Consider the following 14,485-nt stretch of genomic DNA (forward strand, 5'->3'; position numbering starts at 1 on the left):
ATAAAAAGAAAGTTGCAAAGAAAGGTAGGCGTCTGACCGGCCGCTAAGGACTGCTGGTCTCCGCCGGACAGTGGCGCTGTTGGCCTGTGCACCGTGACATAGGAGCGAAGGTTGTTGTTAGACACGTTGACCAGCCGGTCATCCGTCAGTGCATGGGGCAGCTTGGCGCTAAGGAAGACAAACCATGAAGAAAATGCGAATTTCATGGAGTGATTAATGCAGACAAATTATCGCGTGCCCCATTCCTATCAACTGTAAACCTTATCTCCTTGCCCCTCATGGTTTTCGACTGTTCAGTTCAAAAGACGTAATCTAGACTACCTTATATTGTTCTGGCCGATGAGCATGCGGTTTATATCCAGTTCCAACATGCGGGGTGTGTTCAGGAGGCTCGCGCTGGAATCTTTTGATAGCCCGGCTCGCGAAGAAGGCAACTACAAGAAGCAGAGAAATGAGTTTATAAAATTAGCTGTGTGATTACTCTACCACACAGTGCTCTTTCTCTCTTTCAGGGTTGCACAGAATAATAGTAATGTTACTATACCGAACTGTGTGAACACACTCTCTCCCCGACACAATAATTTTATCACACCGTACTGTGCACGCACTCTCACTCTCTCATACACAATTATGTTACCACATCTCTCTTTTACACACACACATACGATTGTATCAAGTGATGGAGAGAAGCCACGCGGTTTGTGAACGTACGTTCCATGTTTGGTGCGAGTGTACCAGTAAAGGTGTATGTGAGGCCCCCATGTTGCGAATCGCCACGGATCCTACGACTCCATCCTCTGGACGGCTGGGGGGTGGGGGTGGCATAAACGTCATCTCACCTGCTGCCTGCAACACCACCAGCAGCGCACCTTTACAGTAACGACAAGTTCATCATTTTTACGTCGGATTTTACAATAGTTCAAGTGCTTAGATGTCTGTTAACATTTCACACATTCTGTGCAGTATTTTAATGGAAATTTTAAACCTTTCAGAAAAAATGTTGTACGTGTAAAAAAAAAAAAGGCCCATTTTTTAAGAAAGTATGCCCGGGGTGACCATTTCAGGGGTAAAAAAAAATGACGTTCACGGAGGAGAAAATCTCGACCATCTCTTTTGACTAATTCCGGATACATGTCTCACCTGATTGACAGGTGTGTGTCTGTCCAAGCGTCGGACGTTTGATGCAGGTGTCGGAGCAGGTACAAATGGGGCTGTACTCTCCTGAGCGGCTGACTGTTGTCTGCTCGCTGGTTGCATACGGACAGGGCGAGTGAGCTTCTGGGTCACCGGAACCTTCAGTTCTCTGAAATAGTGACACGTCACGCTGATCTTCAACGCGTTTTAGTCTTTGTCACTAAAAGATCGCTACACGCAAGAGGTAGATGATACTTTTAATATCATTAGCATCAAACTACAGACTACTACATAACACAAAATATAACGATTTATATATAACATTGCAGTCATCGTGATATGCGTGGAAAATCTTTGATAAAATTTGTTTAAACGGGACTCCACAGATGAGTAAAATATTTCAGAAGATTCCGACATTTTTCGTTTACTCGGAGGCAGTTGACAAAATCAGAACTATAAATCGAACGCTGCAGTTTCCAGTATCCACCGGAGACTGGTTTCAAAGTCAGCATCGTTATTTTCAAAACATTTGGATGGTGAAAAATAACTAACCTCCCCTTGAAGGAATACATAGGTTTGATGAGGAAAAGCCCGGACTCTTCTTCGATGTTGTCCAATGAATCCATCAACATGGCCGCTAAGCGGAGCCTTTCGAGCCCCATCTGGTCCATCTTGTCTGCCCACTTCCGTGCACGCTATCGACGTCACAGACAGACACGAGAAAGTAGTGCAGAATGATTACCAAAAAAAAAAAAAAAACCAAACCAAAACAAAACAAAACAAAAAAACCAACTACAACAAACAAACATAAAAAGCATCAGAACCAAACGAGCGAATGCACGAACGTGAGGCCGTTGCTGGTTTTGTAACGTTGAAATATTGTCGTTGCAACCACGTAATCACTACCACAATCTTTCCATCAGTGTTGACAGACATAGCTTGCAAACAAGAACTGCACGTGCAGACAGCATCCAGACCTGTACACACACGGGTACACGGTACTCACGTAAAAAAAGGCAAATCTGATAAGCAATAAAGTGCAGGACTATAAAGATTACCACTCCTTAATGTGCATACCTGGTTCTGCAAAACTTCCATTTTGTCCAACGTGTCAAAGACCTGCTCGTCAACAGCCGGACTACTCTTCACGTTGTCTGTGAAACAGAACACTGTGATCATAACGTCAGTCAGCAGTCGCACTTATAAAATATAGTTACACTAGACACAGCGGCAAAAACCTACTTACACAATTCAGTTTGACTAGACACAGCGACAACACAAAACAGACAACACGAGGTGTCCGTACAGACAAGCTGACGTGGCCAGCAATCAGGGGACACCACCCACCTTCTATCTGCTTCATGCGCGAATGGTGGACATACTTTCTGACCAGGTGAGCCAGTCGCTGGGCAGGCAGACTGACATACTCGTCCATCGTGCTGACAGCCTCCTTAGTAACAGCCAATGACAAGAGTTTCTTTTAAGCAAATCAATATCACACACGTTTAAGACTAGAAAGACAAAAGGATTGTGACCACAGGGAAGCCACCATAAGATTTCTCAGTAAGACGACGTCGGAGTGACGTCCAGGAGTCGCTTTTACTTGTTATTGTAAGCGTTTAACATTACTTAAAACTGTAGCACTACACAAATCCTATTAAAATGTTCTTGAAAATACAGCATTAAGGCAAAAATAGCGAGAGGTTTGGAAAATAATTCAGAAATTCTAAGGTTCTGTAGTTGAACAACCACAGCAGACCTCTTCTTCTCACCTTATACTTGACAGAGCTCAACCGTTGGTCCAGTACCGCCTTCTTCATGATCTTGGCATTTCTCTCCAGGTCCAGGCGCGTGAACATCAGCGACATATCTGGCGAGGGCGCCACCTGCAGAATTTCCACAACAACTCGCGTCATGAGAGTGGAAGGAATATTTAAATACATACATACTGTCTGATTTTGAAACATTTGCCACGCAGCACCAATCGTTAGGATATGTGCGTAGTTCTGACAGCAGACTGTGATACCACTGCTGTGTCGCGTGAAGACGATATCACACAAGCTATTCCAAGTATATCGTAAATCCCGATTACTCCGAAATCGTACTTACATACAAAAAAATTAAGCTAGACATTTACAAAAAAAGAAAAAACCCACACAAAACAAAACAACCAGAGGCTGCTTTAGTAAACAAAACAAGAGGCCTTGACTTTTGTGAAATAAATGGAGTGATCAAGTACAGTTGGTTTTGAACTGTTCAAATCTGTCTCTAGCTGCTATTGATAAATAAGAAATCTTCACATAAGCGACCAACTGTTCACACAGACCACTGTTTATCTAACCTGATTGCTGGAAGATGCCGATCTTGACTTTTTAGTCGTCTTGCCAAGGGTGGACAGCTCTCGTTGTAGCTCATTGATCGTGTCCTGCATCTCCATCATAACAACTGTATTGTGCCTGAAAAATATCATCTCAATCATAACAACTGCGTGGTGCCCGAGAAATAGTAAGCAAAACAGAAATGAATGATAAGAAATGTATTGTACCTGAGAACAAATTAGGAAAACTGCAGAAAATAATAACATATCAATCAAATAAGCAGTGTATTGTAAAAAAAACCAAACAATCCTACCACATTCAAGCTCAGTTACAAGAAATGCAATCAAGAAAAAGACAAAAGACTCTTCTGTAACCGTTGCAGATGCTTTGCCAATAGCAGAGTTTTAAAAGTTGTATGTATATTTCTTGCACCTACAGGTCATTCAAGAATTTTCATTCTGCACAATGTACTCGTTACAACAGCTTATTACTGTCTGCGTGAACCTGTGTAGCTACTAAGAAAGATGGAACACACTACAAACTCTACTCCAATATAGGTAAACAACAAAACTAATTAAACAAAGAGCAAAACTTGTTCGATGTCAAAACGACTGGTAAGAGTCAAGCCTTGTCAGCTGAATGGCGGCGCATCTACAAATAAGAGCGCAGGCCGGCGCGTGCAACACGTACCGTAGCTGCTCCTCGTGCTTGCGGCTGTCTTCCTGCAGCTGCTGTTGCCTGCAACAAGAGACATAACTAAGTTTTGAGCATCTCGAATGCAGTCAGGTTTAGAAGCCAGACCTTGTCCACAGCACAAAATGGTTCAACGACCGAGCCCACCATCGCACATGATATAATTTAATAACGCACACTCAAACTCACAATGAACTCACGACAGTGTGCAAAATTACACACGCGCACTGAAGCACGAAAGCACGAGGACGCACAAGGCCACATACACTACACATAGACACATACAACAAAATATACTGCTCCTGAAGGTCGGCCAGCTGCTGCCGGCCGGTGCCAGACAAGGAGCTCTGGTGTGAGCCTGTCCTCGACACGCCGCCTGCCCCATGAAGCTCAGTGCTAGTCCGGCGCCCCGCTCCGTCCAGCCGCATGTAGGCGTCCACATGCACGTGCGTGCGGTCTGGGTTGGTGAAGCTGGAAGCCGTCTGCGCCGCGCTGTGACTTGGGTACACCTCGCTCGTCTCCCGGGTAGGGGGTAGGCGACTCTCGTCACGGGATAGTGGCAACAGTGACGACACGGGGGGCTCCTGACCAGGTAAGAAGGAATGTTGTCAGGTACAAGCAGGCAGCTAAAAATGACTACAGCTCGTATCACAATACTGACACAGGAGACACGCACACTCAGACACCACCCGATGCGCTTATGTACACAGACACACGACTGTCGTGCTGCTGAGAAGGTTTACAGCAACCTCTCGCTATGTTCATAAGACCTGTGGTGTAACGGGAACCGTAAAGCCTGTCACCACTCTTCTAGCCCTGCAACCACACCACAAGCGATGTCACTACATTACATTAACCCCGCTGGCCCACTACTACTAACAAGCTAGCACACTACACTAGCCATGTCAGTGAGCGGTTCCAGGACATGGTCGTCAACTGACTTGCTCGCTGGTCTACACACCCTGTCATTGAGGACCACGCTGTTCACCACTCCGGCGATCTCTTCCAGCACTGTGGGACAGACAAAGATGACATGCCAGTCGTTACTTGCACACGTCACTCTGCCAACTACAGCACGTCACTCAGTCGTCAGGTACACCATGCATTTCAATATCGCCTTACTTGTTGGATTCAGTGTTGTCAGACATTATAGTCAGATTAATAGGCCACTTGTAACACTCAGGGGATTCAACAATATACTTCAATCATTTTTACTTTCATCAATGTTTTTTTTTTACATTTAAACACCAAACACAGACATATAGAAAGTAAACAATGCAATTTTTTAAATCATAAATGTTTACAAATATGTCTTCGTTAGAGAGAGTAATAGCAGGTGGGTAAACATCAACTCAGTTGCTTACCATACAAAATATTTGTGGTATGGTGCTCGACTTGAGATAAAACTGGTTTTTCTTTGTCAAAGACAAGTGTCTCCAAGTCCGCCAGGATCTGACTCGCCGACATCATATCTGAAGGGGAGAAAAAAAAACCACAATAGGAAAAGGTTATCAGGCAATAACCTGAAAACAAATACACACATAGCACTTGGTATATACCTAATTAAATTACATTCATTATACAAGAAACGTCTGGTATGTACCAAATTAAATTACACACATCATCTAAGCAGATACACATACCAGGTACCTATCCTAAAAAAATCCATGAGACGCATTAAAATGAGATTACTTAAAACTCAATCAGATGTAAATGGCAAATAGTGAGAATGGTCACAATGATGAAAACAATTATCTTTGTAATATTAGTATCATAACACCATTGGTAATAATACCAACACAAACATGTTTATCACGTCCAGCACCACACTACCATTATATATTCCGGCAGAGCTTCTGCTTACGCAAAAAATTGCGTACAGTACGCATTAAAAGTTCGGAGGACCCCTTCAATTTTCGTCAATGGGGTCCCCTTCAAATTTGGGCGAAGAACAGGGACCCCTTAAAAATCTGAAGAAGGGGTCCCTGGGACCCCAAAGAATTTAGCCTTAGCAGAAGCCCTGATAATTATTCCTCTTCATTTTGACACGAATTACCTTTGTCTAGGAAAGATCTCGCCATGGTATCTTTAAAGCTGACAACTCCTTCATAGACTTTTAAGTATTCTTGAAGAAGTGGGTGCTCTAGAAGTGTAGATTTTCTGAAAAAAATATTCTCTTAAGTTTGGCAGCAATTTGCAAAATGGCAACAGTCCACTAGATCACAAGAAATTCACAAATCTTATTTTATAACTAGAAAGAGCCACAGGTGTCACCTGGCAAGTCTGAGTCTGAAGCCAAGGAAGATAAACTTTTAGTATATTTCTAACATCACCAACCTGGATGGCAACTTCATGTCACGTGACGAAGGTGCCTTGGAGCCGGGAGGTGGCGACGTACCGATATCGTAATGGGAAAGTTCCTTTAGTCTCTTCTGTTCTTCCACCTCTTCTGAACACACACAAGGCAGGTTAAGCTCTTCTAAACATGGACAAGGTAGGTTAAGTACACATGTTTAAAAGTGCCGTGCACATTATAGCGACAGAAGTGTGTCTGGTATGGCATTATTCTATTCTTCAAACACTGCTAAAATTGATTGACTTAAATTCCATGCCATGAAAAAGGTGTTCCCCATGGTATATATATATAACGTTACATAATGTCACGCAATTGTGATAAATTAGTGATAAAATCATTCCCAACAAACAACACTATCAGACATGGTAACTTCGCTTTTAGTTCAAGTTTGCTAGTGTTTTATCGGGCCAAGCGTACTATTGCGAAGATGTTGACGAGGGTAATAATCACCGACGTGAACAGTAATATACGCTCCACTTCGTTTTACAAATAAACCAAAAGCGTGTATGAAGTCAGTTTTGGCAGCATCAGGTATTCAAGAAACACGAAGTGAAATCATCACACACTAGACAGCCTCACCCTTCAATTCATCCGGCAGCGCCACATCGTCCTGCTCTTCTTCGTCGACGAGGTCGTCTTCAAGAGCCTCGCGGGTGGGGATGGTGATGAGTGGCGTGTTGGCACGGCGGTCCTCAGCAGCTTGCCGCGCGCCCACCAGGCGAGTCTTGTACACGTCACGGAGCTGAGCGCGACGGCGGGCCGACAACTCCCGCAGCTCATCCTCCGAACTGCCCTCCAGCCTTGTAGCGCCATCTGGCGACTGTTGTATCAAAGGTGGATTATGAAGGAAATGCTTTACGGAATATTTGCTCTCCATTATCTTTTCAGGCCTAGTCTAGCTCTAAAATAATGATGATGTAACCGAGTGGTAAGGGGGGGGGGGGTTGTATGGTGACAACAACAGTTCAACACTCGAACCAAAAAGGCAGGAACAGTCAGCAGGTGTGCGACCCTTTATTTCTTGTACAATGGTCACGGCTGCGTCAATCGCCCGAGGCGCTAGAGGTCGGAGCTGTCTCTTCTTCGTCGTGTAGCTGTGCGCACTGTCTCCGCCGACTCTGATCTGATCTCTTCGTCTCAGCTCTGCCCTTATATACCTCTGGGAAGGGGTAAACTTTTGCGATGCTCTGATACGGTCGGAACCATACGCCGTTTTACCCTAGCCAATCACCGCTATTTGCCATCTCTCACCATGCCCTAGCAGATCCCGCCAAAACTAACAACAATGCTGGCGTACCGGTCCTCTACATCGATAAAAAAATAAAGCCAGGTAAACTCACCTTTCCTGACAATGCCTCAGTATCTTTGGAAGCATCTCTGGTGAGGGACATCGACTTGTCACGTGGCGCCTGGACAGTCTCCTCGCCGACGTTACTCTTGCGTTTCAAGGTCGCAAACTCCTCGTTCTCGCCCTCCGTCTGCGAAGCCTTTGTCTCAGCGTCAGTCGCTTGCTTTTCTTCTGTGATCTCTTGTACAGAACTTGAGAGAGTGGTTGCAAGGGGTGTGTACGGAAGATGAGGGCTGGTGAGGTCGCTGCCCTTTGATAAGTCAGATGGGAGCTGGTCTTGTGTCTTAGCTAGTGCAGTTGGGGTTGCTGATGAAGCCTTTTGTGTGGCATCATCCTCTTTCTGCAAAGTACAGAGAGGATAAGGTGGTGGACAAAATGTAAACATGCCAAGTACACTTAGTACATCTTTCTCAAAATTTACGTCTTCTGTATGCAGAAGGTCACATGGCAACACACACGTATGCACACGTTTTCTTGCAACTGTTTTTTGGTGGTCATCATGTTTTTTTTCTTTTGCCTGATCTCCTCTACACGAAGTGTATTGACCTGTTTGACTCCTTATCTTGAACCTCAGCAGTTTCCTTCCCCACCCGCCTTTATCCCCCACCTCATCCGGTGCTGATGTTGAGGCCATCATCGAAAGCACATCGGTACTTACCTTCATACCCTCGACGGCCGATGCCGTGGAGTCAATGTTGGGAGGAGCAGACATGGTGCCGGGGTCTCGTGCGTGGGCATTTCTTTCTGCCACCTGATTACAGACATGACACAAGACATCAGACGACTCACAAGTCGCTACAAGAGTTCTGTGAGAAATGACACGTGACGTCACGCTGTTTAGTCTACATACAGCGACCAGCAAGCAGAGACAAAAGGGACAGATGACACAGTGACAATATGATATACACGAGAGACAAGTGGCAGATGATAATTATCCTTGTGCCGTCAAGCAGCATTTAGTTCATTAAAATCCCGGGGTACAGTCTCCCTGATTATCAGATGTTATTTCTCATTTCTTACCTTGGCGTCGTCTGTTTGCTGCATGAGGTTGTGCAAGTCCTCCGATGCCTGGCTCTCAGGTGGTGTCGGGTGAGCAGGGCTGACGGATGCTGTGCCGGGTGTCTGAGGCGGTGGGCCAGGAGTTCGAGGTATGGGTGTCTGACCTGTGGTCAGGGAGGCGTCGGATGTTCCACGAAGGATAGCCGACCTCCTGGTTTCTTCTTGCTCCTCCTGCAGCCATTCACAAGGTTGGTTAGTCACTCACAGCCTGTGACTAGTCACTCACTCACATGGCTTGTCACTCACAGACACTCCACTAGTGGGGATGAAGGACGACCTACCAGCTGCTCCTGTTCAGTGATGAAGTCCTCTAGCTGCGTCAGGGCCGCGTCAGCCTCCTTCTCCGCGTCGTTCTGCAGCCTGTGGGCTTGTTCCACTTGCTCTATCAGAATTTTGCGTTCCTGCATGCAGATCCACGAAAAGGCAAGGCTAACCGTCATTATCACAATCATCGTCATTGTTACTGTCATCGACACTATATCATCAATGCACGAAATAAATCATTACTTGTCATTTACTTTGAGCGATACTAATCCAACATAACGGTTGACAGATTACAGCAACAGATTACTACAGCACCATGCAATCCTTGGCGTGGAAGGCAGCCCGTGATTCGCATGCTGGACAATAAAATAAATTACTTCAAAGACCGCGAAGCACGTCCAAAGTACACAAGCGATCCATCGAAAGCCGTGAATTAACAACAGAAACTGGTAGCTTTGAGGTGTGAAGGTGGGAGGGTGGCCATTCACGAGCACTTACAGCTTCCCATTTGTTCTTGTGCTCCACGAACTGCGCCTTTAGCAGCTGCACCTTGCGAGTGGTCTTTGCGATAGTCAGCTGCTTCTGGTCCTCCAGCTCCCTCAGTCTCTGCTGGGCCTGTCGCCAAGAAGCAGTCAACATGTCATGGGCATGTACAGAGGATGTGGGTTAATTAGTATAGTTTCCCCAATCTGCTCAAATATACAGGCTCTCCTATGACAAACGTATTCGCTCGGTGATCTGCTGCACCGAGTTAAGGAAGAGTGGCAATTGTGTTCGAGCGTGAAGGGCCAAATGACTATCAAAGAACCTTGGGGCTATTTAGAAGGGGTACGATGCACAATAGCAACAAGTAAATAAATTCTTTGTAACTTTGTGACCGTTACAACGTTCACCTCATAGAACACTCAAAGAAATGTCAACTTAAAAACTAATCAACAGTTTAAAAAATAAAGATTTTGCGGGGGAACTGTTTATATATTTATATACATCTGATGTTAAAAATAACAAGACATTTACAATACTGAGATCAACATTAGGGTTGGATGCGGAAGAGGAAATGGAGTTGCTTTTTCAGCTAAAACAAGTCAAACGAGTTATTTGAATGCTTGTACATACCAGTCGCCTGTATTGGGCAAACCGGCCTTCGACTCGTTCCTTTGGTACTTGAGCCTGAAAAATGAGTTACGAAGTGTTTCAAAGAAGAAGATATTTCAAGCTCAAGAGTTCCAGTGTCATTCACTGTTCAGCTGACTCACTAACACACAGTGGAGAGCTCACAATGCTTGTAGTTTAGTTTTAATTGTCTTGGGCTTCTCACGACTGTGACACATACAACGTGTCATGTCTAAGGTGACACATAGTATACATGTCGGTCATACAATGAGACGTCACCAGGTGTACACTATACAGATCGGCGATACAGTGAGACCTCAACAACCGTACATTGTACAGGTGGGTGGTGCACATTGTAGACCACACGTATCTCATTCGCTTGACAGAAAGTTAAGTGAGAGCTGGCGTGAGTGACGTCTGTACAGGACACGCACTACCCAAACATTTAAAGGCTGTATGGGCGGGAAGCAGCCGTCAGGAGTGATTGTCCAGCTCAGTGCAGCCGTTGGCAAGAAGAGGGCGGTAGAAGACGACGTGTATAGCACCTCGTGACCCTACCTACAAACACGCCAGGGACTCTTTCTCGGGCGCAGTCCTTTCATTTCTACGCGAGAGAGGTCTGCAATGCGTTGTGGAATGACAAACCCGCAGTCGCCTCGTCGTGCACACGGTCTTCACAAGGAGCTGGCATCAACAGCTGTCCGGTGTGTGGCCAGTGGGATTCGATAGTTCCAACATCTGTGCACACACTCGCGTTGTTAAGGCTGCCAGAGTTTTCCAATGGCTGAGTTCACAGATATCCTTTGTTGTACATGTTGTCGAGACAAAAACTACAAACACCAGGGATGTACATCAAGACGCTGACGTTGTCAAGACTGCATGCAACTGGAGACTAGGGACCACGTGATCATTAGGCTTAGCCACCAACTTTTGTGACATCTCCGCTCTCTTGTTTTTACGTGACCTTGTCATTTTTGCTTCAAAGTTTTTAATTTATAATATATACTAATAGTCTTAATACCGTTCAGGTACATTGCAACTATTAGCGTTATACACTATTTAGCATTATTTAGCATTGTACACTACGTCTTCACTTAACTTCGTTTCTTTGTAACCCGTTAGTGAGGAAGCAATTGGATTCCCGGCCAGTGCCCTGTGTCAATTTTATACATTCCACGCGTCTTCATGGGTTTTCTCCGGATACTCTGATTTCCTCCCACATGTTTTAGGTTTTTACTTGGTGACATTGGTGAAAAACAAAAAATATACCATAGGAACTTAAGTCTTCGTTACACGTCTGTCCATTAGCCTGTGGTCAAACTGGCTTCCCAGGCTGTCCTTACCTATCGACAAAGTTATTGAAGACGTGCTTATATGCGCGCGCACACACACACACTGTCGTGTGCTCAGGAATGAACACACGCACACAGACCTTTGCTTACCCACGATTCTTCATCTGTCAATGAAAAAGCGTCCTCCGAGTCGTGGAACTCGTGGACAGGTTCTAGGGCGGACCTCTTGCTGTGGCGGGCTGTCGCCTCCTTGCTCCTGCTCTCCTCCACCACAGCCGCCGCCGCGTCGCCTCCTTCGTCTTGAACCGCGATCTCGGCAAACTCCTTGTCTACCAGACAGAAAACTCCTTGTCACAGATAGACAACTCCTTATCTAACAGACATCAAACAGACAGTAGTCTGACAGGCAAAACCCTTGCATGACGTACAGGGTCTGCCGTTTCCACCTAACATGACCCCTGACCCCGCTTTGCGCTGAACAGACAATGCAAGGGGCTTTAATACAGTCACGTATGGCCTGGATTAAGAAAGACCCACGGCTCTCCAGTCTAATAAGGTGGCAACAAGTGTTTTCAGATTGTCACTCTCAGTGCCGAAGCCACGGCTTGAACTAAGAAAAGGAGGGAGTAGGGGAGAGAAGGCTTGAGAAGTGGATAAGGGAAGGAGGATCGAGGGCGGAAGACAGGGGATTGGTGTTTAACGCCGAGCCAGCAACTAAGACTATATTACGGCAAGGCAGCCAGTCCTGTATACAGAGGCCACATGCAGAGAAAGAACAGCATGCCCGAGACGAGAGCTGAACCCAGGACAGCCCCAACCCTCATTGTATTGGTGACAGGCGCGTTGTGCCACCGGACCGCCCACAAGGTAGGAAGACAGAGACCTCTGCAGTGACAACAACAATCATGATAGTGCGATAGAAGCTAAAAGATAACCCTGATTTACTGTTCATTCAAAGCTAAGATACAAATGCATGTCAAGATTAATTTACCAAATGACCGAAAACACACGAAAGGACAGTTTCTCGCTAGTTGGTCTGGAGACAAAATCGACGAAGCGGTCAAGTCTCTTGGTGGTCATGGGCTAAAGAAGGGCATGGGAACAGCTGATTAATACATTCGCTGCCCGTACGACTGTCTCCCTCACTCCCCACACAATTTCCTGGCCTGCGCGTTCAGCTAAACCTATTTACGCGAAGAAGCTAAATAAAGCGAGTGATGTTAACATCAGATACGGGTCCCACACCATCTGCCTTGTCAGTGCTGTCTTCCTGCATGATGAATGCCATCCATTTATTATTCATCAACCTGGAATAGCCAGCAACAAGCGTGCAGGTTCAGGCCAGTTCGATCTTTAGAAAATACCTCCCGTCCCCACCTATCCTCCGTCCTATCAGGTGAACAAAGGCGGCGGAGATACAAATGGCCGGGTTAAAAAGGTTCAGATCCCCTAGCAGTGCCCATGTTCAGACACCGAGTATTGTTGGAAATTATCAAACGGGACGGCAAAAATGTGGAGCCACTAGCGAGGACATCAGAGATTTAAAGCTCACTGGTCTTCATGTTGTTTTGTCGCATGCAGAGCCGTCGCTTTCGTGTAAATGAAATCAGGCGTCGAAATCACCCTTTCACTACCATGCCGACCCTTTGTGGGAATAAAGATTTCACCAATGCTTAGGCAACGAAGGTGGTGTTTAGTGACTCACATACACACACACACGTGCACCTACACACGCACTGTTATTCACGCATGGGCGCGCCAAGCTGTTAATGTCAGCCACGAAGCGTTAGCCACACCACATCTCTCGCTTCATTAGGAAGCAATTCTCAACCGCAAAATCTTTGTCACATTTACCTGCCCTTCTTTCGACTTTTGTGTGGCCGGAGTCGGGATATTCCGAGGTCTCTTCGCCAGAGGAATCTGAGTCTAACGAAACCACAGGAAACATTGCATCTTAGCTGTAGAGGAGGATTACAAGAGACTCTCTCAATCTGCATTTTTTAAACTGAAAACGTAAGGAATATCTTGTGTGTCTCTCCTTCTCTGGTGTCATGTCTCAACCCGTGCTCTTAGCTTCATAAATAACAAAGAATACAATAACAAAAACAAAAACATATCACAGATGACAAGGAAATACAAAGGTCGAGCATGTTTACAAGAATCAAAAGATACGAAGGCGACGAAGAAAGATGAAGACGATAAAGAAGAAATGGAATCCGATCTGTGCTACTGCTACCGCTGGTATTCGGCTACTTTGTGTAAGGCGACTAATCACGTGACCAGTTTGCTTTTGCATCACATTATTACCTGAACCTCCTACGTTAACCGTTCACTTACCTGTTTTAGCACCTGCACCGCTCGCTCGGCTGCCTTTGCCCTGCAAAATATCGTCGCAAACACATTTTAGCTTTAATGACTATTTTTGATGTCATGGACAAAAGTGGATGTTGTACTTAATTTACCCCCAAACTCTACCCGCTAACCATTTTGTCCGAATTAACTATCCATCATCCACCCGATGCCTTTGTCATATACCAACACTACAATAGTGAACGTACATCTTTTCCACCCGGAGTGCGAGCTGGTGACTTGGAGGACGACTTCTTCTTGCTAGACTTGGCTTCTTTTGTCGACGGCCGACTCTCCTGAAGACAGTCTCACTGATTTAGTAAGAATGGTTTATCTAGCTTAGCAAGCATGGTTTATCTAGCTTAGTGTGTTAGCAAGCATGGTTTATCTAGCTGAGTGTGTAAAAAGCATGGATTATCTAGCTCAGTATGTTAGAAAGCGTGGTTTATCTAGCTGACTGTGTAAAAAGCATGGATTATCTAGCTCAGTATGTTAGTAAGCGTGGTTTATCTAACGTTATTCGCTTTCCTTGTCGCCCTCTATAATTACTTTTCCCACG

General features: G+C 45.4%; 1 protein-coding gene across 11 annotated transcripts in view; it reads right to left on the minus strand.

Moving 5' to 3' along the window:
- LOC112558131 (myosin-10-like) overlaps window positions 1-14,485 on the minus strand; it is a 42,867-nt gene that overhangs the window by 2,932 nt on the left and 25,450 nt on the right. For 6 of the 11 annotated variants that reach the window (XM_025228356.1, XM_025228362.1, XM_025228361.1 and 3 more), the window contains 26 exons: window positions 14,136-14,222; window positions 13,915-13,954; window positions 13,432-13,503; window positions 11,728-11,906; window positions 10,289-10,342; window positions 9,671-9,787; window positions 9,190-9,309; window positions 8,870-9,079; window positions 8,508-8,600; window positions 7,842-8,189; window positions 7,081-7,321; window positions 6,483-6,594; window positions 6,202-6,305; window positions 5,510-5,617; window positions 5,107-5,156; window positions 4,431-4,729; window positions 4,143-4,190; window positions 3,476-3,590; window positions 2,907-3,020; window positions 2,482-2,584; window positions 2,212-2,288; window positions 1,687-1,829; window positions 1,141-1,303; window positions 712-846; window positions 322-434; window positions 38-168 (listed from right to left, as the gene is read on the minus strand). In XM_025228356.1, coding sequence (XP_025084141.1) covers window positions 38-168; window positions 322-434; window positions 712-846; window positions 1,141-1,303; window positions 1,687-1,829; window positions 2,212-2,288; window positions 2,482-2,584; window positions 2,907-3,020; window positions 3,476-3,590; window positions 4,143-4,190; window positions 4,431-4,729; window positions 5,107-5,156; window positions 5,510-5,617; window positions 6,202-6,305; window positions 6,483-6,594; window positions 7,081-7,321; window positions 7,842-8,189; window positions 8,508-8,600; window positions 8,870-9,079; window positions 9,190-9,309; window positions 9,671-9,787; window positions 10,289-10,342; window positions 11,728-11,906; window positions 13,432-13,503; window positions 13,915-13,954; window positions 14,136-14,222 — 3,376 coding nt within the window. The remainder of the gene's footprint in view (window positions 1-37; window positions 169-321; window positions 435-711; window positions 847-1,140; window positions 1,304-1,686; window positions 1,830-2,211; window positions 2,289-2,481; window positions 2,585-2,906; window positions 3,021-3,475; window positions 3,591-4,142; window positions 4,191-4,430; window positions 4,730-5,106; window positions 5,157-5,509; window positions 5,618-6,201; window positions 6,306-6,482; window positions 6,595-7,080; window positions 7,322-7,841; window positions 8,190-8,507; window positions 8,601-8,869; window positions 9,080-9,189; window positions 9,310-9,670; window positions 9,788-10,288; window positions 10,343-11,727; window positions 11,907-13,431; window positions 13,504-13,914; window positions 13,955-14,135; window positions 14,223-14,485) is intronic. The other 5 variants (XM_025228364.1, XM_025228360.1, XM_025228355.1 and 2 more) reach the window with 4 other exon arrangements.

The sequence above is a fragment of the Pomacea canaliculata genome, linkage group LG2 (genome assembly GCF_003073045.1).
Source record: "Pomacea canaliculata isolate SZHN2017 linkage group LG2, ASM307304v1, whole genome shotgun sequence".
NCBI lineage: Eukaryota > Metazoa > Mollusca > Gastropoda > Architaenioglossa > Ampullariidae > Pomacea > Pomacea canaliculata.